The 26,874-nt window shown below is 37.2% G+C and overlaps 1 protein-coding gene across 5 annotated transcripts in view; it reads left to right on the forward strand.

The window, feature by feature from the left end:
• Positions 1-26,874, forward strand: part of CDK14 (cyclin dependent kinase 14) — a 344,883-nt gene that overhangs the window by 167,111 nt on the left and 150,898 nt on the right. For all 5 annotated transcript variants that reach the window (XM_066553161.1, XM_066553153.1, XM_066553178.1 and 2 more), the window contains 2 exons: positions 13,659-13,779; positions 24,383-24,476. In XM_066553161.1, coding sequence (XP_066409258.1) covers positions 13,659-13,779; positions 24,383-24,476 — 215 coding nt within the window. The remainder of the gene's footprint in view (positions 1-13,658; positions 13,780-24,382; positions 24,477-26,874) is intronic.

Below are 26,874 nucleotides of genomic sequence, written 5' to 3' on the forward strand. Positions count from 1 at the left end.
TCTTTGGGGATCTCTGGATGAGTAAGGATCTGCAGGAGGTCTGTATTATGGTGCAAGTCCTGCCTTAAGCTTTCAGAATTTTGTTAATATAAAGTCCTCTGATGCAGTAAAAGAATCAAGTCAGTGTGATTCAACCATGCATCCTTCTAGATACATAGAATGATAAATAATAGATAGCAGGAGCAAAGAAAAGAGACTTGAGGATTAAAATAAAGGGAATTATACTCAATGGATTTGCAGTTTAGAACTGCAGCTGAATATTAGAGAGGATGTTTCAATGCATTTCCATATAGATTTTTCTGTGGAGAGCATGACAGTGGGACATGAGGGACAAGGTTATTCCTGTTTAGCTTACTGTTAAAATTGCTAAAACTATGTTGAGAAGTTGAAAAGAAAAAAAAGGGTTTTTTTTTTCTTCACAGTAAGAATCCCACAAGGGTTTCTTTATAATGTACTGTATAAAATTCATATGAAAAGTGAATAGCATCAAAGATTGCTTGCATGGATAACTGCAATGTTTTCTCGTGTAAATGTTCCACAGAGTATCAGTTCTTGGAGATGCTGATATAAGGAGTTGTCTCAGTGCCCAAAGAGCTGGTATGACATTGTTGGGGAAGCTTGATGGAATTGTTAGCAAAATTCCTCTGAGAGTGGCTCTAGTTATATAGGCTGGCTCCCTTTGGTTCCCTGGCTTTGAGTGAGACTAATTAGGGCAGCCTATCACAGCCTTTTGGGGTGAGTTGTAGGAGCTGCCTGATCACCCCTGTGGCTGCTGGCCCAACACAGCTCCTGCCCCCACAGCAGCCCTTCTGCAGGCTCTAGAGAAGGGCCAGAAGTTGTCTGGGTGTTGGTTATCAGAGACTGCTGCTGGTAAAGAAAAAAGAAAACCAGTTTACCCCAAACATAGGTCCACAGACCCCTCTAACACCCTGCCTGTGTTGAACATGGAAAGAAAAGATGTTTCTTTCCCATATTCTTGTGGGAGGTTGCTGTTACTCCAGGTGCAGCCTGTTCCTTTCTGATAACAGCCTTTGAAATCTGAAGAATTGGTTCTTTTACCCCTCAGGAAGGACAGTAGTGGGCTTCTTTGAGGACTCTAGTTGTATTAAATATCAAGAAAGGAAGATGACTTCAGTGACAATGTTGTGAAGAAATTGAAAAAAAAGAAGTGAAAACCTGAAAAGTGAACCCCAAACTGCTCAAACTGGAGTTAGCTTGCAGGTCTTTATGAAGTGCTTTATAAAGTAATTATTTTGGTAATGAGCTGTAAATACCTCATTTTCCATGGAGAGAAGAAGCTGCTGTTGCTGTGTACAGTGGCAGCTGGGGCTGGAGCAGCAGAGCAGACTGTGTGTGTTTGTCCTGGAATAGCCTTGATGGCAGGTCACTGAGTCAGGGTAAAAAGCCCTTGCTGTCCACACCTTCTAGAGCCAGGCAAAGTAAGGCCAGAGCTTAGGAGCAGAGCTGATAGGTAGATATGGCACCCTCAAATCTTTTTTCTTGGAGGAAAAATAAATGTTGTAGGCCGCAAAAGCTGTGGGCACTATGGACCCAGAGACGTGTGGCAGGCTGCCATGTTTTTATTTTGCTTTCTGAGGATAATAGGCTTTCCCTGCTCCCCCAGACCTTCCTTCTCAGTTTCTAATGCTTTAACTGTCTGCTGGCAGGGAGTAGCCAAAGCTGCATCCTTCCCTTTCCCTCCCAGGAGCAAGGGCTTCATATGCTGTTCTTGTGACCTGCTGCTGTGATGCCCAGACCTGTGGTGAAATGGGGAGGGAGATGGGTAGTTGGCAAAAAATTTCAAACAGCAGTGCAAAGGGGTATCTGGCATTTGGTCTAAAGAATTGCTTCAGAGGTGAAGATGCAAGAGAAAGTGTGGCCTGGTGCTGCTGGAAATCTCCTATTTCATTAGTTTTGTTGTTCTTATCATGGATATCCATCTAATTTGCTTCATATATCTGATGGTTTTATTGTGGTACCAGTTAAATCTATTAAAAAAATTACCATGTGAGAATCAACGCAGTAAGAATCTCTTATGGGCAGAAAATGGGTTTCATAATCTATGAAGAGAAATTAGATTTGACATGAGTTTACTATCTGGAGACAGCAATTGCAAAAACTGTAGGAAGGTTCAGCTGTATTCTACTAGGACTTTAACTTCTCTCTGCCAGTTGTTAATACAAAGCAGAGCCACATTAATTTTTTGTCTATGCCAGTCTTCATTGATTGCTTTTTAACAATTGAAATTAAAAATCTTTAAATAGGAGGCTTTTTAGCTTTTGCTAAAGCAGATGCTGTAACTTAAACTCTTCCCACTGAGAAGCCCTATGTAGGATTATTGACTGAAAAGGAAAATGTTTTATTTTTTAAAAAGCATGAAGGACCTGGGGATTGGTGTGACTCACTTAATGGGTCCCCTGTTAAACGAATCTCAGATTACTTAGGGTTCAATGCAATTCTCTATTGTTACATGTGAGAGTTATATCAAGCCTTTAAATAGGAGGAAAGCATCTTAATTATCCATTAAGGGTAATAAAGGAAGTTGGTTATGACACCATTAAAACAACTGTGATGAAAAATCTGTTTCAGTATTTTGTGCTTAAGAAGAACATGGGATTTGAAAGTCATCTGTACTGCAGCTAGCTCAGTGTTATTATGATAATCATGATTTTTTTTTATTGCCTTGTATTGCCCACTTAAGTGTGAGCTAGACTGCTACGTGACAGTGGCACAAAAGACTTGGAGAACTGTGATCTGCTCTCTGTACAAAAGAGATCCATCCATCTGCATCTGTAGATGTATTAAAACAAATATTGTTCCATTTGAAAAAAGTCTTATTCAGTCATGTGATGGTTCTCAGTTTTATATGAGAACATTTTCCCTTCCTACACCTCTCCATATCCTTGTGATTATTGTGGTTACAAGTGCCTGTATTTAAAATATCAAACTTTCATTAAAACTTTATTGTTTTGAAGCTTCTTTGTTTCTTTCTGTTACAGTAGTTACAGGGAAAAAATACTATAGAAAAAGATACTGCTCATGGTAAAGCTTTTGAATATAGGCCTCTAGGTAGCTCCCATAGTACTCTCTATCTTTTCTTTCTTGGTCTGACTATGATTTTGTTTTATGTTTTTTTATTTACGAGAACATACTGTATTATATAGTGAGAAAATTATGCCAACTTTTAAAATTATTTTAATGTCATTAGTGTGTTAATAGTTATGCAGATTTATTTTACACAGGAAGCAATCAGCTATGTAGATATTAAAGGTTAACTGGGAAAGGTGTGGATTAAAGAAGAAAAAATTCATCAGTCAGAACAAAAAATATTGATGTGCAAATTTTAATGTGAACAGAACTGGCAGTTCATTAATAGAAATGTGCCTTTGACACATGGTTTAACGTGGTCTGAAATAATTCCATAATTGAGATTGCATTTTAAGGAAACGATGGCTCTGTAATTTATAATGTCATTTGTTTTGTCCCAGACAGTTTAAAACCATACTTTTCTGCAACACAGTCGCTTTTTAGCTAGGTAATTCTTAATGTATGCATGAATTTTTTTATTCTTTCTGAAAGACATAGTGCTGGTTGTATTAATATATTCATAGATGCATAATTTGTCCTGATATAAATTAAAATCATGCTTGCAGGGCTACCTGCATTAAGATGAGAGTTTCCCCTGCATCAGTTAGCCTTGATGATAGCCAGAAGTGATCAGGCAGTGCTCGTCTTAGCAGTGCTTAACACTTCTCCAGTAACTTCCATTTCTAAAAACTATACAAATAAATGATAGCTCCAAGTAGTTACTCTTACGCATATTACAAATAATCATACTTTGCTTGACCTTTTGGTCTTATAATTTGAAAGACCAAAGCTAAAAAATTTAAAAGTGGGAGAATCAGGAACCAGCAGCTTTATGCCTTGGTGATGTGGGAAAATTAACAGTGGCTTTGCATGAAGAGAAAATGGTGCTGAGTAATTTTTGAATTACCTGTTAGGGAAAACGGCAGGTTAGAGGTTCACCTGGTTAAAGGTCCTCAAGTTCTTCTCCAAAGTTGGTTGTATCACCTTTGGCTTTTCTGGTTCATAATATGTCAAATTGTACAGCAAATATTTAGTGTAGTCATTGGAAATAAGGTAGCAGGAGATTTTCAGATGTAATCTCTTTTATTCCCACCCACAGCCATGAATATATTCATATCCTTCTTATTGCAGCAATTTTTAAGTCACTTGGGCATCAAATTTACTTGCTTTTGTGACTATATTTGCTTTTAAGCATATGTCATTGCAGTGTTTTTAAGTTATTTCTGGACCTAAATAAATGGGAAAAAAAAGCAGATGGGGGGATAAGAAAAAAGGCAGCAGATCACTGAAATATACTTTATAAACACACATGCCTTCTCATGTAAGCTTCTTGGAATTTGGGCAATCCTTTGCCCATTCTGTCTTACAGTGCTCAGGATTATCACTAGTTTAGCTACACAGGCTGTAGGCTGTGATACCAAATGAGACATGCTTATGAGCACTAACAGTTGGTTCCCACATGCAAACTTGATAGAGTAAATGGTTTCAATAAAGCATGGAATGCTTCAATAACAGTATGGCAGCAGTAGTTTGTTGGTGGTCAAAGTACTAATAGGGATCCTTTGCTTGCAATCTACAAGTAATTTTTATTGAGCATTGCATCCAGAAGTACATCCATTGTCCCCCAGGTGAATAGATAAAAGAATGGCTTGGTTTCAGTACGAACAAGTTTTCACTTGTTTTATTATTATTAGTTACAATACAGGGTTTTGCAGTTCTACTGACTGGTAGGTTACATCTGTACAGAAAGTACTAGATTGGGTTGCATAGCTCCAGCTTTGCCATTCTGGCAATGGCATTTTAGTTTTCATTATCACTTTAGAGAAAAATGCTGCATTAGGAGCAGTTGGGATTTAACTACATATTTCCAGAATTGTACTGTTAAGGAATATCCTTAATGACCTTCTAATGTAACTTTTTTAAAAATGAAATTGTCTGCTTTCATTTCTTCTTTTGCTTTGACAAAATTGTATTAAGAACTGAATTGATGGCTCTCCAGGAATATGGATGCCTTATTACTGATGCAAAGTCAAATAATAATAATTTAGACCTAAGCATATTGGAATGTCTCTCTCATAAAGTTTTCTTATAAGATTTGTGATTCAGATAATTTAAGGTGACATATACATTAAATGAGTTTTGAGGAGCAATTCAATTGAACAGGTGAATCTGACAGTCAAGAGATTTCTGTTGTTAGATGTTGCTTTATAATATTGCTTTACAGAAGCAACAGTGCTTATACAGATTTTCTTCATGGCTTCACTCTTGAAAGCGAAGTGGAAGAAATTTTGAAAATTAGTGAAATCTTCAAGTTATTTTGTAGCTATTTTGTTCTTTGTATTTAAAACAGCTTTTATGTAATTGAGATTTATTTTTTTTCAGTTTTATTAGTTTTGCACCAGTGTCTGTTTTCAGATAATTTTTCTCTGACTTAAGCCTGTGCCATCAAATGTCGCTTTAGATGCTGTGGGTGTTATCCAGTACATGAATATATGTACCAAAGTGATACCGCATGCAAAATGTGCTTTGGAAGAACTCCAAGACAGTGTTTTACCTACTAAGGGAATACGTAAGTTCTGAGATATCACATTGTAGCAATGACAAAAGTCAGATAAATATTTGTCTTATCTATAAATAGTCTGGCTGGGGTACTGGAAGCAGCCTGGATTAAGCTCCATGAGCTCTAGAGAAGTTTGTGCCAGGCAGGGCAGCTGTGGTTTGTGAGCTGAGGGTGGATGGGGGACCAGATGCAGCTGCATTCTGCAGACAAGGGATGTGCTCAGGTGACACCTTGGCTGGAAAAGGAGGCCGTCAAACCCACTTGCACTGGCTCTGCAGTACAGGGCCAAGGATCTGGTGGATACTAGCCATGGAATTGTGGCATTTGTACATTAGTCAGACCTTGTATTGTAAGAGTTGGTGGTTTCAGCATCCATGGGGTGACAGTTTTTCAAATTTACAGATTCTACTCCTGCAGGGTAATGTCAAATGGCAGCGAGGTTTGATTTATAAACAAAATACTTGTTAGATCTGCTTTTCAAAAATATTGTTTGTCTATAGATACTGTTTAAATACTTACTTTTCAATGTAGCCCGTTCTTGTTAAACTATTTATCCTAGACAAATTCAAGTAAATTTTCAGTTACTTGATTAGGCTTTAATAGCTGACCATGACTTGAGATAGGCCCTGCATCAAAGTTGTCCAGATATTTAACAGATAGATAGAACATGATGGATCAGCAAAACTGATCCCACTGGAATAATCCCACTCCATCAATAACATCACAGTAGCCATGCTGCTGTTGCTGCCTTTTGTCCAGCACTGCAGGGTTCACTTCAGTGAGTTGTTGACCCCTTCAGTAGGTGGAGAGAGCAGTGCCTGGCATCACCTAGCACTGCCAGTGCTGTATGGTCAATTAAGAAACAAAATTACCTGAGGGTAAGCAACTGGGATTAGATGTTCAAACATGAAACTGTCAGTGAAACCTAGCTTTTGTGTTTCTATGTGGATGACTGTGAGTCACTACAGTAGCACCAAATTGTGCTTATTAAACAGTTCTTTAGCTGCCAGGTTTAATACAACGTGAAACTAAAAGAACTTGAATGGTACTGATGCCCTGTATAAAATTGAGTTGCATCTGGTATGTGTTCAGTTCTCTTTGCACCTGGGTAGAGGGGAAGGCAGTTTGTCTATGTGATGATTTTCTAAAAGAGAAAAGTCTTGGAGAGCCTGTTTATTTCTTTACTGCTATGTTGTATTTAACCTGTCTCATGCCACACAAATGATAGGATACAAATACCTATCAAATGATAAGTTATCCAGGTACCAGTTGGAAAGGGTTGGTTCATTTTTTCTTGAATGCCAGATGGAGTCATCCAGAAATGACCCTTGCTCTCCTGCTTTTAGTTATAAATGTAGAGATCACAGTAAATTGTTAGCTTCAAACACAATAGCCTGCAGTAGCTTGTTAGCTTCTGTGTTTGGTGCTTGATGGACTGTTATACTTCACCAAATGGGGCATCCATAGCTCTCAGTTTGTCTCCATACAGCACTGTTCTCCTGAATATCTTTTGGTTTTTTTGGTCTTTTCTGATTCCTTTGATTTGTTAATGGAAAATCCTAATGGTGACGAAACATTTATACCTCAAAACTGTGTGAAAGTGGTCTGTTACCTTTCTTGTCTTCAGCAAGTTCATTGGTCATGTCTTAAAATTCAACATGTAAATTATTATTTTTGCACAAATAATTGTCCAGTATGGATTAGGCTCATTCATTCATAGCTGCTTCCTTGTTTTTTCTCTTTTCTCCAGGAATATTAGAATACCCTGAGATGTATTAGCTCTCATTTTCAGTGAGGAATTATTTTCTGCCTGTTTGTCCTTCTAGAACTTCCTCCCTGCACTCTGCAGATCTTTCCAATTTAAAACCATCTGTTCAGCAATTGTTAACTCTTTGCTTCAAACCTAATAACTTCACTGTGAAATGAGTAATTCTGACATTTTCACTTACAGCCTTATTAGCACAGTGGCGTGTTCCTACTGGGGCGTTTATAGAAGTAGAGGGTATCATCATCTTGTAGACTTTTTATGAAACAACAAATTGTTAAGTAAAAGTCTGGAATCTGGAAAGCAAGATTTAAATCAACCACCTGTTGGGGCTATTGTGAGCATGTATACCATGTCCATAAGGAATCCAGGTCTTTACTGTAATGCAGAAATTATCTTTGAGGTGAAATTGCTTGCTGTCCTTGAGGGCTGCTAGCTTTTACATTTATGTGGAAGTTTATAATGTTGATGCAGTTTGTTTCCTTTTTTTTTTTTTTTTGCTACTCACACTGTTACTTTTCTACCTCCAGACTAGTACAGGCACTTTGAACATATTCATGCTGACCCAGAATTCCATTGGGGTAGATAAATATTCCTGGTGTTAAAAGTGAAGTGTATATTTCTTTTGTATTTCTGTACCACTTTTTGCACAGTACCCAATTTTTAGTATGTTTTTTCTGCTTATAGACAAGGAATAAATTTTTCAGTCATGGTACACATTCAAAATAAGTGTGCCTTTTTTCAAAACGTATCGGAAATTATTTATAAGTATTTTAAAGCAAAGAAATAAACAGCTTTTCAGCTATGATAGCTCACAAACAAATTAACCAAAGGAATCTTATACTATACAACCAAGATCTGAGCTCTTGTATCCCTTTTTTTCTATTCCCTATGATCCTTTGGGAGGCACAGGGGGCAGAGGAGAGAGGTTATGAAAAGATGATGCTGGATTTGTTGGAAAGGGGCAAACACTTTTCACGAGTGCTAGGGTCATTCTTTCTGGTAGCAGGAAATGTATTTCTGTGTCTCCCCATTCTGTAACTTGTGTTTGTCAACTGACAGTTGAGTCCTATTCACAGACTGGAATAATTATCATCTGTGTTACTGTAAGTGATTGTCTGAAGACTTACATGAGATAAGACTTGCGGGGGAAAATAATCTTTTATTTCAACAGCTGATAACAGCTGGAAAAACCAGACAGGCTGAGAGGCACACATGCCTTTTGTCTTACTTACTTCTCTCTCTCCCTTGAAAACTGACTCCTGCACTCCAGTTTGGAAGACTAGTCATTGCTCAAGTGCATTTTGGGAACACTAATTTGAGATCCTAATTAGTCTTTCTCTGATTGTGAGTAACTTTTATAAATGAACAGCACTATCATAAGCTAATGGCTATATTAGGACCAGGACATAGGATGTTGTAGGTAATTTATCTTACTTGAGAGGAATTTAACTCAGATGCTCTGGTAAAGCTTCATGTTGGAGACAGATGCATTCAGATAAACAGCAGAGGGACCTAAAGGCTGCAGGACACTTGATTGCCAAGAACTGGCTTCTGTGTTAGAGTGCTGACCACTTCATTGAAGCTGTGTCAGTGTCTTCACCCATTTTATTTGTTATTTTTTGTTGTCACTCAAATAGTCACTGAATAAATGTGCTTCTGTTGGAAAACAAGCAGCTGAATAAATAGGTTAGGCTGACAGTTCATGATCTACAACAGAATACATTAGCAAAATTTTAATATTATTACTGACTCATAGTTGCAGTTCAATAAGCCATTTACCTCAAACTAAGTAATTGTTAAATAAACAAAACAGGAAGCTATAAAAGGAAACACATAAAGAAGCTGAATCAAGGAAAAGCAACAAGAAAAACACCTTATTTTTTAGTATGCTTGCTAGAGCCTTTTTAAATATATCTAAATCAAAATAATAAGCTGGTCAACACTTTTAAGGTATAATAGAAAGGGAAGCCATGCACATGGCTGCTAAGCCTTTGTTTTTGCAGACATGACTGGTTTTCTCATTTGCAGAATCATATTTGCTGTGAACAAAGGCTTCTGATTGTCATATGAGGTTGACTAGGAAGCTATGCTGCAGCTAGAGAGGTATCAAATATTAATATTTGTGCTCATGTAGCCAAAGGTAAATGTTTTGGATAGGTCTCAAGTCTGGATGTAGCTGCAGCCTCTTGTAAAAGCCAAATACAATTTTAAAATTACAGTGATAAATCAGTGCAATATGTTTTGTCAATAGCTGATCCTAGGTCAAATCAGATACATCCTCTAAGATACAGCCAGATGAAGTAGAGACAATTGTGTTTACCAAGCAAGAAAATTTCTTCTTAAAAAAATAAAAAAGGGGTTTTTTTAAGTTCAGAGTAGGAGGCAGCAGGGGATTTTCTGTGTTAAAGACATAAACATACATAGGCATAGATCATTCACTCTGTGTTTTAAATACCAGCTTCCCAGGATATCCTCAGCTGTTGTTTAATGAATGAGTTAAAATTAATTGTGGTTTGTGCCAAAGAGCAGCTAGATGATGTTGTGCAAGCCTTGCAGTATGTAATGCATGGAACAGTTTCTTCTTTCATTTTGGGTAAATAATGGTCATAAGAAGTCAGTGCCTGGAGAACATTAAACAGTGTCTGTCCTTCCCATAATTACACACTAGTTCCCCAGTGGGTCTGACACGACCTTAATTTTAATAACTGGGCCTTGGATTCCTTCTCTCAAAATAGGGCTGCAACAGCAGGGCATGTGTTGACCTTTTATCTTTTGTAAGACACAGGAATCAGAGGGGAGTTCTCTGCTTGTCAGGAACTCCTTCCTCCACCTTCCCAGGCTGAAAGAGTGCTCAGGCAGCAATATGTAAATATTGTGTGCTCACTTCATGATCTGCCACTTACCTTTTGGCTTTTATGTACATGGGCCATTAAGGTTTGAAGTTTTGATGATCCTCTATAAGCTCTGTTTTTTTAAAATGAGATTGTCATTCTTCCTGTAGTGTAACCATGGAAACAGACAGGGAACCCTTAAAGAAAGTGATCGAACCTGCTGTGCTAATTAATCCTACCCTTCAGTTTTCTTTCAGTTGAAGGATGTGCTTAAATAAATTTTGCATGAGTAAGCATATTTGGATATGCAAAGGGGTATAAAATATGTAGCAAGTTTTCTTGCAGAAGGATATCTGGAAAAACCCTGGTAACTGTCATCTATTTGTATGTGGACCATCAAAACAATAAATGTAGTATCTTGGTGTTTCACATATATATTTTGAAAGAATTCTCTTTAGATTGTAAATATATCTGAAAGATTAGAGTATTTTTTCCATATCTCATGTGTGATGAGACACATTTGCATTAATTTTGAGTGAAAGTGTTCATTATTGCTAAATGCATTCTTTATGCAGAGCAGAGAATTATTCAGAAAAAGCAGAGGCTGCTCCCTCCCTGTGAGAAAGCAGCTCCTCTGAGGCATTAGCCTGATTCAGGTCCTGTCAGTCCTGCACAAGGGGAGTGAGTGAGTGACTGACTGAAAGGTGGGACTGTGCCAGATTTTCCCTTCCAGATTTTAGCTTTTGTAAATATTTTGCTTGGTTTTTCACTCCTGCTTTCCATTTTCCCATTTACTTTCCAAAGCAGTGTATGTGGCCAACTAGGAAACCAATTGGCCACAACTTAAAACATGTAGCCTATGCTCATAAGCCTTTTGTTATGGTTTAACTCAAACTGGAACACCTCTTAACCTGGTGGTGCTGTCTGATACCAATGTAGGGCCTCAGCTTGCTTTTACAAATTAAGATTTTGTTTAAATATTTCTCAATTCCATTAATGATTCTCTCATAACTGAGAAACCAGGTGCAGTGGCCAACCTCAAATGAAACTTTCACAGTGTTTGGGGAGTGAAGAATGGATTAAAGAAAAACATTTCATTGTCCAACAGGTTGGTACTCACCCAGAAGGGCCATTCTTTGAAAATAAGACAGATTTTCATTAACCTGGAATGGATTAGAGGTGGAGAAGATCTAGAAGCAGTATATTGAGGAAATAGCATGGGTAGCATTCCCAGCAGGAGGGGAGGACTGGTTCCAGGCTGAAGAGTTGCAGGAGAGGAGGAAAGGTGTGTTTGGGCTGACTGTAACTCCTGCAGAGCTGCATCCTTGTCAGTAAAGTGGAGGAAGCCAGCTGGGAACCGTGATTATGGTGTTATTATTTGCAACATGATTTCTGGTATGAAAAGTCAGGTACTCATTTCTCTCTACATGGGAGATTTCTGGAATGTGTGGATCAATTTGTGCCATGAAAATTTGAGTTTGTCATCCCACAAGCTCTAAAGTTTTTTGATAGTTTTGCCCAAAATACATGATGTGGCTTCTTCAAGAGGCCTTTCACCCTGCTTGGTTATGCCTCTTTTCCTATGAAAGCTTGGTAGAAGATTAGAATTTGCCAACAAATTCAGTATTCCTCAGACAAGACTAATGGGGAGGGCACAGGAAGGCAAAAAGGATGGAATCATTCACCATCCAGACTTCTCAAATCCTTTCATAATTTTTATATTGCTTAGTAGTAGTAGATCCATATCCACAAGTGCAGGGAATACTGTTTCAGTTTAGTCCCATGGGATATAGATGCACAGAAACTCAGGCTTGTTAATGGTTCTGTGTGCCAGGAATAAGAACTGCTCACCAGTTAGAGTTGCTGGTGGTTTCTGGTTTTGTAGAAGCAAAAACCTTACTCTGGAGGCAGAGACACTGTGGAACACGTGATGTGACCTCTCCTCTGGCCTCTTTGGGGCTGTAGCTGGCCAACCCTGGATTGTCTTTGTAAGCCAAATTGCTCATCAAGCTGATGGATGGGTGCACAAACCTTAAAGAAGTGGAGGTCTGCAAATTTAAAAAATAGGTATTCATGTTTCAAATGTAATTTTTAAAAGAATGGATCATAGCATACAATTCATATTATTCCCCTACCCTGGTCTAATTGCTATAATCAGCTGATAATGCAATCTGCTGGCAAGATTGGCCATCATTGCTATGGAGATGTATTCACTGACAGTAAATGTTCATAAATAGCTTTTCTAGTGTATTAAGGAGAAAGGGGCAAAGGACTCTCTTCTGCACACTTTCGGGAATTCTTATGTTGTTTATTCCTTTCTGAGTGTATGACTTTGTTTCTTTGTTTCTGTAAGATGTAAACCATGACCTTTTCTTATAGTAATTCCATTTGTTTTCTGAAAGGAAAATCAGTAGTTCAGGAAGACACAAAAAAACACCCAGTACTGCCTTCTCCTGATTTTCATTACTTGTGCATGTCCAGTGTTCCCAGCAAGGAAGTGGACATTCTCAAGGCAATAGCTAGGATCAATTATTTGGAAAAAGCATTTGCAGACCCATGATAGGAAGAGTCACCTTAGCCCTGAAGATCTTTTTCCATTTTCTGGAGGAGAGAGTCCTCTGTAGGAGAAACATACTTGTAAACTTCTTGGTTTAGCATATGATGATCTCTGTTTTACATAGATTGTGTAGTAATGTGAATTATTTTAAATGACTGACAGGCTTAAAATACAATTATTGTAACTATTATATCTTTAGTAGGCCACAGACGTTATTGAAATGGTTTCTAAAATTGAAGCACTGCCAATATGCAATTCTTGAGAGTGAGGAATTTTTCACATACCATTTTCTGCTGTATTGCTGCAATTTTAATATTTATTTAAATGGTAACGTGTAAGTGTGTCTACAGCTTTCAAACGTAAACTTGAATAAGCAGGCTGGGCTTTGCAGTGCAAGCTGTTGAAGGTTTCCTAGGTTTCCCTAAGAAGCCAAATCTCATCTGTGGCATCGTTTGTCTGGGAGTTTCCTTTTCATTTTCTTTTTCTAAATAACACTGAAATGGAAGACTATTCATGCCTCAGGATGAGCAGTTAATGGCAATTAAAATCTTTGTATATTTGTCTTTTATTTAGGTATACTACAGTATATCTTTGCATCTCCCCTGGGCCTATGGTTGTCATTATAAAAAGCATATTTTATTATCCTTTCATAATGTTCACAGCTCTGTTTAACCAGGTACTTAATGATAGAAGCTACTACTAAGTAAATTACTGCAGTTCTAGAAGAAATATGCACTCTTGCAATATGCCTGTCACGGTACCTGATAGGTGCTCATATATCCTTTTAGACTGTAACTCTACAGCAAACTATTTCTTTGCTTAGTTTTTATTAATTTATTTGTGTTTACCCCACAGGTCTTGCAAGAGCTAAATCAGTTCCTAGTCATACATATTCCAATGAAGTGGTAACCCTATGGTACAGGCCTCCAGATGTCCTTCTGGGATCAACAGAATATTCCACCTGCCTTGACATGTGGTAAGTGTAGATGAGAAGACTTCATGCAGATGCTCTAGCTCTTGGTTTTTTTAGACATGTAAACCAAGTATGTGGTGGGATCATTGGTACAGGTTGAAAAACGAATGTGTAGTGATATGTGTGGTTCATGCAGTATCTCCTGAAGGAATCCCCTCCTGCCACCCCACTGGCTGGCAGCTGCTACCAGCTGTTGACACAGAATTCACAGAATCACTCGGCTGTAAGAGACCTTAAAGATCATTGAGTCCAACCCATGCCCTAACACCTCAACTAAACCATGGCACTGGGTGCCACATCCAGTCTTTTTTTAAACACATCCAGAGATGGTGACTCTACCACCTCCCTGGGAAGACCATTCCAGTACTTTATGACTCTTTCTGTGAAAAACTTTTTCCTAATATCCAACCTATATTTCCCTTGATGCAGCTTAAAACTGTGTCCCCTGGTTCTGTCAGTTGCTACCTGAAAAAGAGACCAACCTCCACCTGACTACAGCCACCTTTCAGGCAGTTGTAGAGGGTGACAAGGTCACCTCTGAGTCTCCTTTTCTCCAGGCTGAACACCCCCAGCTCCCTCAGTCGTTCCTCACAGGGTTTGTGTTCCCAGCCACTCACCAGCCTCATTGCCTCCTCTGGACGCGCTCAAGCGCCTCAACGTCCCTCTTCAACTGAGGGGCCAGAGATGGACACAGCACTCCAGGTGTGGCCTCACCAGCGCCAAGTACAGGGCAAGAATGACCTCCCTGCTCCTGCTGGCCACACTGTCCCTGATACAGGCCAGGATGCCGTTGGTGCTTTGCAAGAGACTGAAGTCTGACTTTTGTAGCCTTAATGTGATATGATATGACACTTGTTTTGCAAAAGATTGACTTTCACCATGCTCACTTGTAGCAAGGAGAAAACCAGAATTCTCTGGTTGTGAGCATAAAACCTCAGTTCTTAATCTACTGTATTTGGTAGCAGTAAATATTGTTGAATAGCTTTCTTTCAAACCTACAGATTTTATATAGCCTTGCAGGTTTAGAAGAGTAGTTTGATTTGTACAATATATATATCACCTTGCTCATTTTTGATTACATCATTTAGTTCTGTGTTGAAGAAGGAAGGTTTTTTTTTTTGACTATTAAAAACCAAGTGGGAAGTCCTTCATTTATTCTATAGGTTTTGAGGTGATAGGATCTCTGTAATCTGTACAAATTCTGAAATATGAAAAAAAATCCTCTTCCTTATAAAGAAAAGAAGATGCTCTGGAATATGTTTGGGGTTTTTTTTTGTTCGGTTGGTTTTTTGCTTTGAGGTTTTTTTTTAGGTTGGTTGGTTAGTTTTGTTTTGGTTTTTTTAATGCATGTTTGACTTTTTAAACCTTATTAATTTGAGAGAAAATTACACATCTCATTCATTTGAGAAAAAATTATACTGAGGAACTTTCAGGAAAATGCAGTAATTATTTTGCAGTTCATGGAAATATCTTTCTTTAATATACACAAACCAAAGATACACTAATGATTATATTAAAATCTAGAGGTAACTGTAAGAAGGTTAAAAGCACCTTATGTTTTCATGTGGTGTGTGAATAATATTTTTAAGGTAATCTTGCAGTGTAATATTGAAACAGAAGACCTAGCAGGAAAATTTTTTGGCTAGGAAAGGGAACTAAATATGAACTAAATTTAGTCCTGTAGCTGAAATCAGAGATTATGGGATGAAAACAGGTTTTCCTGAAAATCTTGACCCCTGGGGGCATGATTTAGAAATCACAGGATTGTTTCGTGTGGAGAGGTTATAGAATATAAATACCAGAGTATCTAACATTGGAGTGAGTGGTAATTATAATTGGGCCCTGGCTGCTGCAGTTCCCTGAGGTCTAAGGGAAGGTGAACCAAGGGGTAAGAAAGGGACAGTGAGAAATCTCCAAATGTGACCACTGTGATATTACAAGTGTGCCAGAGAGGCAAAGGCAGCATCTTCTGTATCAATTCCCTGGTTTTCCTCAGACCATTCTCCACTTCACAGGTCTGAAATAATTTCCTTCTGCATCTCAGTTTCTCATCTATCCTAAAACTGTCCTGTTTCCCTAAACACCAGGTTCAGCCTGGTGTCTTCACAGGTTGCATGCAATCTCTGTGGCCCATCTGCTCCTGATGTTCTACAATCACCTCTTTTCCAAGTAATACCTCATTTGAAGTAATACCTCAGATGCCCTCAGCAAGAAGCTCAGCTTGCTTGGGGTGAGGCAAGACAACTGACTCAGAGGATGGAGATAGCTGGGAGAGATAAACAGTCCTTTCTGCTCACCTTCTCATAGCTGCCTCTACATTTGTTCAGTTCTTGAGTCCACCTGTATTTGTGTGTCTGCACACACGAGTCAGCTTGTCAATTACAGAGAATATGCAGAAACTGCTAAAGAAAAATGTTAATGCTTTAATAGGGCAAACTGCTCAAAAAAGTACTTTAAAATGCTTTCTTTTAGTTAAAAGCAATATTTTTTAACTTTAAAATATTTTTTAAACTTTTCCCAGTTTAAAAAACACTGCACTGTGGAACTGAACAAAGAATTTTAAAACATTTTTATTGTTGCTGAAAATTTTTCCACAAACAAAAATGGTTTTCTTCAAAGTTCAGTAACTTGTCAAAAATAGATCTTTTAACATTCCCCCCAATGATGATTTTAGTAAAATTAGAAGTCCAATCAAAATATGTGCTGTTCCTGTAATAAAGATTAAGTCATGTAGCTAATTAAAAGCATTTAAAAGTTACTACACCTGCAGACTGGGCATGTCCTTCATAATAATATGTTTATATGCAAATTACATGGGCAGCAGGAATGATCAAGGAAGGACTTTAAATGCTACTTCAGCAATCCAGATCATTATTTTGTTTTTTGACAAAAATGACTCAAGTATTGGGGAAGAACACAATAGTTACATCTTCAATGACATCAAGAAATTATGTTCTCATGCACAGAGCATTTTGTGGAGGCCTAAAAAAAATCCAGGTGCTCAGGGGTCAGAGGTGGTATGTTCTCTTTCAAATGAAAACAATGTCAAATTCCTCTTGTACTCAATTTGTAGCCCTTACAATATTTTTCTGCCCTGTACAAAGTGAGGGACTGTGAAGGGCTTAGGAAAAAGGGACGTGGTAATACAGTTTCTTTCACATGGCAACAATTCATTCAGGGGCTCAGCCTCTGCCACATCAGAAATCAGATGAGAGCAAATGTGTTCTGTGTGTGACAGAAGAGCTTTAGATTTTTACTTCTATGCTTTTCTGGCTTGTGTGAGACAGCACTTCCAGTTTGATGGTGAGAGGTGTAGCTGCCTGCTAAGGTCACTTGTGCTTACTTGGCACATCTGACAGGGAGCTCTGCTGGGCAGCCTTGGGGCTGTGCTCACACAATGGTTGTACAGAGCTGAGCCATAATTACATTAAAGCCATTTAGTGGCTTCCCAGAGTGGGAGGAAGGGAGACGTGGAGAAACCTATCTACCATCAGATTCCAAGATAATTTGGTAATTTGTTATCAAAAGTGTGTTTGTAGCATTAGCATTTTTATGCAATTACCGGCATTATGTCCTTATGGCAGATAGTGTGTGCTCTCCTGTGTCGTTGTTGATGATCTACATGATGACAAAACTAGGCAGCCACTTCACTAAATATTTAAATAATGTTAAGGTAGAAAGCACAGCTGTTTCCTCTATTTAGAGAAAAGAAAAAAAATAAGGTCACAGGGCTTTTTCTATAGCCATGATAAATGACATTTCATGGTGGCTCCCCAGGAACAGAAAAGTGAGGCTCCCACAGAGTGGAAGACCAGCTGCATGAAAAAGGAGTCCAAATATTAACCACTGGACAGTGGCTGGGAAGCAGGTGGCAGAGGCTGCAGGCTATTTTTACACTTCATTTGCTGGTGTAGAGAATTAGAATAGTAACTAAAAGCTAATGATCCACATGCAATGTTACATTCTCCTGCATTATTTTTAAATAGCCACTGGCATTAAAATAATATTAATGAAGATGTACATGCAATAGTGCTGTCAGGCTGGTGATGGAAATCAGTGTGTCAGGCTTAGTGATTTACTGCTGACAGCATTTGATACAGCAGCATTATATGAATGTATTATACTACCCACAACTGCATCAAAGAGTTGTGATAACCTTTGATATAGCTTTTTTTTTTTTTTTTTTCCCTTGATGAGGACTTACTAGTGGCTAGGAAAATGGTTTTGCATTGCCTCTGGTGTAACTTGTCCTAATCCTTGAATTTTACAGTCCTTTGAAAGTCAATGCAAGGAAAATAGGCTTCAACACATAAAGGGTTTATGGATTACTAAAACCCATATATAAGTAACACAGAAACATAGGGAAAAAATCCCTAAATTAACCTATTCTATTTGTTCCTTACAGGAAGAATATAATATTAGTAAATGAAGCAATTTAAAGAGGCTATTAAATCAATTTGATTCTGGTAATGCATGCACTGCTGCTACATCTGGGTTGCTTACATCAAGAAGTCACTAGGGATATTTTGTTTTGAAGTGCAGCTGTCTTTAAACTGTGTTTGCTAACAGCTGGCAAATTTTTTTTGCATATTCTGTTGTTTTGTTTACAAAAAAAAAACACTCTGAGTCACAGTACCTAAGCAGCAATGGGCTGGGATATATTTTAAATTCACATTTATTAACTAGCATCAGCTCTGTTTAGTATTGCAGAAGAAATAAACAAGAAACTAGGCCAGTAAAATGTTACAAAATTGCTTCTTAAATCACCCTTGTTTAACTTTGTTACATCTAGGTTGTTATACATGATTTCAAATGTGAGTTTAATTTAGGGAAACCTGTTCATATGGAGTTTTACTATCCTGTTATTAGAAAAATAAATGGTTTGTGGGAACACACCACTTTTCACATATAGCATGCTAAGAGTGTGGATTTGAGTGCTCACTTCAATTCCATGCATGCTTTCATGAATATTTGATCCATGAAGATCTGCAACCGTAATTAAGACATTCATTTCATAAAAATGGATTTTGTTTTAGACACAAATGCACCAAATTATGGTTTTTACACAGGGGACATTACAAAGCCATTTTTATCCTGTTTCTCTTGTAAATGGTTTGCAGTGAGAGAAATGTGAGAGCAGTAGTCCCAGTATGCCCTGAAGAAATACTTCTTGGGGCCTGAGAGAGAAAACAGCATAGGGCAAATTAGTTCTTTTGCCCTTGATGTTCCTCAGGATTATGACTTCCACTCCAAAGAAATGCTAATGTGTAGGATTAGGGTATTAGGATAGTATTGCAGTAACTGTAAAGGTATTGGTAATTAAATTTCTCTCACTGTCAGTGAGCTCTTGTAAAGTTTTATCAGCTGAATTAGCTTTTGATTGGAAAATTCTGTAGGCTCAGAATTCATAGCTATGCTGTGTGTGAAGAAGTGAGGAAGTGTCTGGGTCTGTAGTTATGGGAAGCACATTTCAGTTCTGAATGCTGAAATCTGAAAACCACTTTTATCCATTTGCAACATCAGATTTGCTGTTACTTTTTCATTTGTAGAAATATCTTTCATGTGTGTAAGGAAAGTACATTATGAAAGTTATCTGGATGCAGAAAAGAAAACCAGGAAGTACATGTTCAACAACAAAGTGTCTCCAGGCAAAATGTTGCTCAAGTTTGAGGAGTATTTTATTTTCTTGAGCTTATTTTGACTCTGCTTTTATAGAACAAGTGAGTTCAATAGAAAGAATGCCACAAGAAGGGATCTTGTACATTTTAATCCTTCATGAATATAGTATTTCTTAATATAGAAACTGAGTATTGCTACAAAGCAAAAAAAACTCTGGAGCTTTTATATCTAGGTATTCAGTGACACATGCAAGAACATGACCGTTCTATTCTCTTGTAATTACAATTACTTCAAGTCTGACTGTAAAGAAATACCTTGTGTTATCAAGTAAATCAGTTATTATTCATTGCATATACTGCCTGCACGAATTTTAATGTTTTTTGTTGTCATGGAAGGGAAATTTTGGTTCACTCATTACGTCTGATGTGACAACTGCTGTTTGCCTTATTGCTACTGTATTTTTATCAGACTGTATCATCCATTAGATGTTATTTCTTATAAATCAAAGAAAGACAAATTCCAACCAACATTAACAGACATGTTCATTAAAGACAAATTCAACCAACTTCAGCTTTTGTGGGTATGCCAGCAGTCTGCTGCAGTAGAAATAAATCAGATCTTTGTCAGCTAAGGAGAAAAAGTCCCTTGCTTTACATTCCTTTCCCCCAGAATTTGTTTTCATCATTGTGTTCATAAGAAGGATGATAAAGAAACATGACCTTTTTTCCTTGAATAAATCAGACAAGATAAAAATCTCTTTGCCCTTACAACATGTATATTACTAGGATTTTATGGAAGATGCTACAGTATTACATCTTGGTGACAAATCCATAAAAAAGTAAGGCAGCAGGATTTTGAAGGGGAGTGTGTGTAGGTTTTGTGGGGTTTTGTTTGTGTTTTTATTTGTTTGTCTGTTTGCTTTTAAATTCTGATATATTTAACATTACAAACAGTGTGTAGTTTAGGAAGCTTGAATGAAAACTCTGTAGTTCCTTTGAATTTCAGAAATCTCACTAGGTATTACTGAAAGGAATTCCTTGGCTTTCATAAAATGCCTTCCCCCTGTGAAGCCAAGCTCTGCACACAGAAAACCGGCTTAATGACTAGATAAAAATATTATGTGAAGACCCAGCATAGGTTTTCACTGCAAAGATCATGCTGAATATTATCACCTGCACTGAGCCTGCTACAAAGGAGATCTGTTCAAAGCAGAATATTCAACACTTTAAAGCATATATAGTAAGAATATAGGGTTTCTATATACTTGATTTAAGTATAAACTAAAACTTGGTTTGGAAACCGCTCCTCTTTCTGGAGTGTGTCTGTACTTTCTTTTATGGCTCCATCAAGAAAAGTTATAATATTAACTGAAGGAACCTTCCCTTTATATTGTGCCTTACCAAAGCTGTTATGCTTCTTTTTGTTTGTTTTACAGTATTCAAGTACAGATTTGCTGGAGATTCTTGTAGCAGTAAGAATCTTTGTTACACAGAGACAGGAATGTGAATCCCTAACCAAACACATATGACCAATCCACCAAGTAAGGAAGTTATTTTTAAGGGAATACCCTTCTGAATTATAAAAGTTGTGCAGAAAAAAAATCAAAACAAAAACAACAACAAAAAAAGAAGGTTTCTGAGGGGTTCGACTTCCTTTTTATAGGCTCATTTACTATGTTAGTTCAAATGCAAGAGAAGACATTCAGCTGTGCTAGTAACTCTTACTCTGTGTAAGGCTGTACAGTGACAGCCAGAGTCCCAGGAAATTAGGCAGGACAATAGAAGAGCAATATTAGATGGCATGGCCATGTATGGGTCTCATCAATATATCAATAGGTTTAGTCATGCTTTTTGTCATCAGAGAGTAAACCACCCATTTCAGCATTATATGGCTGTCACTTTTACTTTGCAAATTTATCCTATGCCATTGCATTGGAAAGATCTCTGAACAGCATTGCAGCATTTGGCTTATTTATCCAAACTCAGAAGTCATACAAAGAGCGTAGGAAAATCCCAACTGAATACACCAAAATTTGTTAAAGTAATATTATTTTGTCAAAAATTATTTATATGTGCTTCCTGAAAATGTCATTGTAGGCTGCATGTGCACAGATTTACCTAAATAACATACCCTTGGAAATGCATGCACCTTATAGCCTCTATTTCATATTTTAAGTAATCTTTGGGTCATTGAAACTAGAGCTGGGACTGATGTATGAGATCATCCTGTCCACTCTACTGTTAATGCAAGTCTGTTTCCTGAAGAATATTCTTAAGTATTTCAGCTTGTCTAGTTTTACATGACTGTAACTGGGCTTCAAGTCCATTGGGAGGCTGGGATATAGCACAATTATTAATTGTATTTCCCTAACACTCACCCTAAAATTTCTATTTCCTAAAGGCATTCTGCTATTTCTAGTTACACTATTTTGGACCTACCTAGCATTCTGGGAACCATTAAAATCCTAAGCAGTTCTTCCCCGTCCTTCGTTTTGCATAATTTTAAATACAGAGTCATCACATTCTCCCTTGCCCCTTGGGTTTTCTTGTAGCCAAGGATGACATAATTTTCTTAATTTTTTCTTCAAGACCCAGTTTTTTGGACATTATAATGGTTTTTGCTCTGTTCAAAAGCATCTCTAAACTGTTTAAAGTTTGTGAGGTCTACAAAAACAAGACAAAATTTCAAGGCCTTGCAGAGGTGTTGTTTATTTTCTCATTTGCAGTGTGCGCACTTACAGTTTGCAATGCAGGGATCCTATTACAGACTTAAGTTTCTACTTACTGTGATCCTAAAATTCACCAATACCACTATGACATCTAAAATACCATCCAGCCTTCTTCAAGCCTTTATGTGCTGTTAGGGCTTTCTAGGTCTTACCTATCCATTTCCTAGTTCAATGGCATACTTTTTCTGTATTGCTATTTTCCTTTTTTTTTAAGTATTAATTTAAACTTCTCTTTTTATTGACTTACTCGTCAATGTGCTGAACACCATAACCTTTGAAACCAATCATAACCTTAATTTTCAAGTGGGCTGAAGAGAACAGCAGTCTTCCAGCTCAACTCTTGAAGGTTGCTTATAATTTCTCTCCCCAATGATTATAATACCCTTTTGATTTTGTATTAGGTGTTTGTTTAATTCCAGTACTCTTTTATTTCAGCTTATCACTAAATGGAATTTTAGGCTGCACAAAAGTCCAAGACATATGATAGGATATAGGATATTTATAATAGGGTTCTTCTTTCCCAGCAGGAAAATTGTCTTCAGTTTTGCTTGCTGTTCTTGGTTTTATGGGTTTTGGTTTTGCTTATACTTGTATCAGAACCAGTAAAAGTGGACAAATTTATAACGTAAAACAAAACAAAATTTGGCAAAATCTTCCTGCTCTCCTTACCACATTTCTGTTCAAACAGCTAGATGAAGATTTGTATATGCTCTCAAGTGATATGCTGGTTTACTCAAATGCTTGTTTTCTGGTTGCAAGAATAGAACTGTGATCCTCTTTTCTTTAGTCCAAGTTCAATTGTTTTATTGCTCATCTTGAATAAATGGCTCCTGGGTAAAATCTCAGATTTTTCCTTGCCTGAGATGCTGGTACTGTTTATAAGCATTTGACAAAGATATATTGTGCCTATCTGTGCCTAATGAAGCACTAACCAGACTAAATGATGAATGGCAGTTTAATCAATTCAGTTCATTTAGTAACCAGCAGAAGCATATGGAACATAAATTTTAACCTCTCTTTTATAAACACCTGATTTATTCTAAAATATGCCTGCAACTGTGCTTTCTTAAAGTCTTCTTCCACTTTTTAATGCCATGAGAAGCTTTACTTAGTGTATCTAAGCTCTGGGTGGTAGAATAAGAAAATGGTGATGTATATTTAATTTTCTTCTTCAAAAATTTGACTATCAACCCGCATTGTCCTAGAAAGTAAAATTGTTTCATTATTGGGTATTTGTCAAAGCCTGAGAGATGAGTAAAGCACAGGTCATTTACTGATACTTTTAGTTAAGTGGTATCTGTAAGTACTCAGCTCCAGTCTTAACGAAAATACTCAACCTGTTTTCATTAAGTTGTTTCATTCCAGAACCACTTCCTCACCAATATATGCACACAAATCCTAAAATTAAATGCTGCTTTCTGAATGCATCATCATGATGCATAAGCAATGAAAAAGTATGTAATTACTACATTCCAAATAATTCACTTCCAAAAACAAAGTTAAATTAGAGGTTCTTGCTGGGATTTTTCTGATACAGAAACAAAACTCTCAATTTTACGGGGAGGTGGTGCCGTAGTTAGTGTTGCAAATTCTTAGTTCATTTTGATATATGTTTTGGGGATTTAAACATATTATTACTTTGAGTGAAGAGTGTTTTTGTGTGGTTGTTTACCCAGACATGGTTGTACAGCATGCGTGGGTGTTTGCATATGAAAGTTGTAGAAAAATGTATGCAGAAAAATGCAGTTGAAGAAGTTGAAGTATTAATCAAATTCTGCATCCTATTGATAACCAAAAGGGAAGTTTCCTCTTAAAATTATTTTTACTGAGGGAACAAGCAACTCTTGAGCTGTTTTCATCTGGAAAAGATACAAGTGCAAGTTTTGCTTCCATGTGCTGGGCCTGTCCCCATTCAGCTTCTCCCAAGGATGTTCTCACTGCCATTCCCACATCCCCAGAGTTTCTTTGGGAGCATGACTATTCTGCTTGGGAAGCACTAATACACAAACCAGCAGCTGTGCCTTTATTGGTCTCAACACTCGCCAACCATATTCCTGCTACCTCTACACATTTCTTCAAACACCTGAGAAGTGTTCATTTCTATACACTGCTTCTAGTAAAAGCACATGTCTGTCCTTCCACCTGGCATCAATTAAAAAAAAATATTTAAACACTGGTAAAGGATACAAAAACATTGTTGTTGGCTTTTTGGTCTATAAGAAATCTTTCTAACCTTGCCTTTATTTTTTCCTTCTGTAGGGGAGTGGGTTGTATCTTTGTAGAAATGATTCAAGGGGTCGCTGCTTTTCCAGGAATGAAAGACATTCAAGACCAACTTGAAAGGATATTTCTGGTGAGTTCTTCATTGATGAAGTAAGATTACAAAGGATCAATTAATAAATGTTCACGTATTTCTTTGTGTTAGGAATTAAACTACTGATAGAGTCAAGGATTAGAAGCCCGGTCCACAAGCTACATACAGTTTACTTGATATATTTTGTGTAAAAATTCTGTTTATAATTTAATAATTTTTTCACCTTTTTTTTTTTTAACAAAGATGTTTATGCAATTGTGAAAAAGCTTTCCAAATGTCAGGTAATGGAAATCCACACAGTTTGTCATCTTCACTTTGCAGAGGACAGCTCTGGATGGGTTTATTGATCTTCTACTAATATTGTAGTGTTAATGCCAACTATTTTTTGTTATTTAGATGTATAAAGGAAAAGCAAGATAGGAAGTAGGTGAGAAACAGAATAGGAATTTTGAAATCATGCTTATATTCAGATTCAGCAGGGGTCCTTGACTACTGCTTCTGCAGCCTGGTTAGGGCCTTCATGTGGGTTGCTCAAAGGCACTGATGACACATCTACGTTGGCAGTGAAATAAAAGGTAATTTGTCTCAAGAATAACGATAATTTTTGCATTTTTCTACACAGGGTTGTGGTTTTCTTTGTTTGCTTGGGATTTTATTTTCTTTTGCTCTTTCTTCTGTTGTGCTCTGGGTCTGACCAGAGCAAAACAAAAGAGTTTGACCCTAACAAAAGGTTCAGGAACAACTTTTTTTGACCCCAATAAAGGTTTATATCCACTCTATGCCCCACTGGGAGCTGTGCTGTTGTGGAGTGGGTTTGTTCAGGGAAGGCCCTGCTGACCAGAGTGACTCCTGGAATGCTGGGTGGTCATCAGGGAAAGTATCATAGGAGCAGCATCTACCCCTAATGTGTCAATCTCTGCCTTGCTTCTGACCATAAATTTGGAAGGGAAACATGAACATACCCTTGCTTTCAAAGGTTATTTTGTCAGTAGTCATTTATTTCAAATGCAGAGTATTTATTTGGTATTCTTTCTGGGTCCATGGGGAGAGGAAGAAAGTCTTTCATAATATGTTTAAAAAATTTACATTCTTCACTTTATTCAGCCTTGCTTGCACTATATCTCTTTTGTTGGGACATCACAGAATTTAGCAAATGCTTTTAGGAATGACTCATAAAAAGTATCTCTCTAAAACAAGGCCTTACTTGATTGTGATATAAATATAACTCATTTTCTGCAAAATATTTGGTTTTTCCACTCTGTTGGCTAATACCCTGAAAATTCTGTGCTGTGAAAGAATAGCTATGCTGCAACATGGACTGGGAGCAGCAGTTCTGAGCAGTTCCTGTGACGTGTGTCATTGCTTTGTTTGTTTGCCAGCTTGTGTATTTTAAGCTAGCAACTTCTGAGCCAGTTTCTGGCTTTTGTTTTTTAAACTAATTGTGCTTTTCATTTATTAATTTGAAATTTTCTCCTTATTTATAGAACATGAAATTTTGAAAGTATTCATTCCTCCTTGGGGTTTTATCTCATTTATTGCAGTAAAATCTTATTGACTGCTTTTGCTGTTGAAATTGAGGGCACTTGTAACAGCAGAAATCAGGTTCTTCCTTTAGTGGGGCCTGATTTGCAATTTATTGTATGAGATTGTAAGATATAGTGCAAAAAGTGATAGTGATGGGTCTATCATATAAATCTGTTTTTGTATGCCTTCTGTAAACCTTTTGTGTAGTTCTATTTTTTCTCTATCCTCACAACTATTTGAATGCAAAAATGCCAAGATTAATGCAATCTAGGATGAATTTTGAGGCCTGCCAAATTTTGTTTTTAAACTGCAATTGCAAATACTAACAGTGTTGAAGTAACAAGTGATAATTTATTGATGCTCTTTCTTTAATTTGATCTTTTGCGAACCATCAAATAAATAAATAAAATTTTGGTCAGGATGTTTTATGGTCCATGGCAAATCAGAGTTAATTTTAAATCCCAATTAATTAGGTTTTCTAATGGTAGTATCTAGTTATCATTAGCTAAATAGTTTCAATGGGTGCCCTTCCTAATGTACTCTAAGCATCACTGAGGCTCGAATTTATCTATTTAAAAGTTACAAACCAGAGGATTATTCTTGTTTGGTTTTGTATTTGAACAGAGGGATTAAATTCATTAATTCTCCAGTGAATCATAGATAGTAGGGTAGTTAATAGCACTGAAGGACTAAATGAATCTGTTGTTATTTGGTTGTTTTACCAGATAACCAATATGATTGACTCCCACACAGTGAGTGCTTACACAGCTGTGAAAGAAACACATCAGCCATAAAAAGACTTTTGCAGAAAGAGTTCCCAAAGTTCACGTTTTCAGCATCCACCAGTGACAATTTTCTTTTAACAGAGGCCTCTCTTCTGAAAATGGTGGAAGGCACAGTCCACCTTCACTCT

Source organism: Molothrus aeneus, chromosome 1 (assembly GCF_037042795.1).
Source record: "Molothrus aeneus isolate 106 chromosome 1, BPBGC_Maene_1.0, whole genome shotgun sequence".
Taxonomy (NCBI): domain Eukaryota; kingdom Metazoa; phylum Chordata; class Aves; order Passeriformes; family Icteridae; genus Molothrus; species Molothrus aeneus.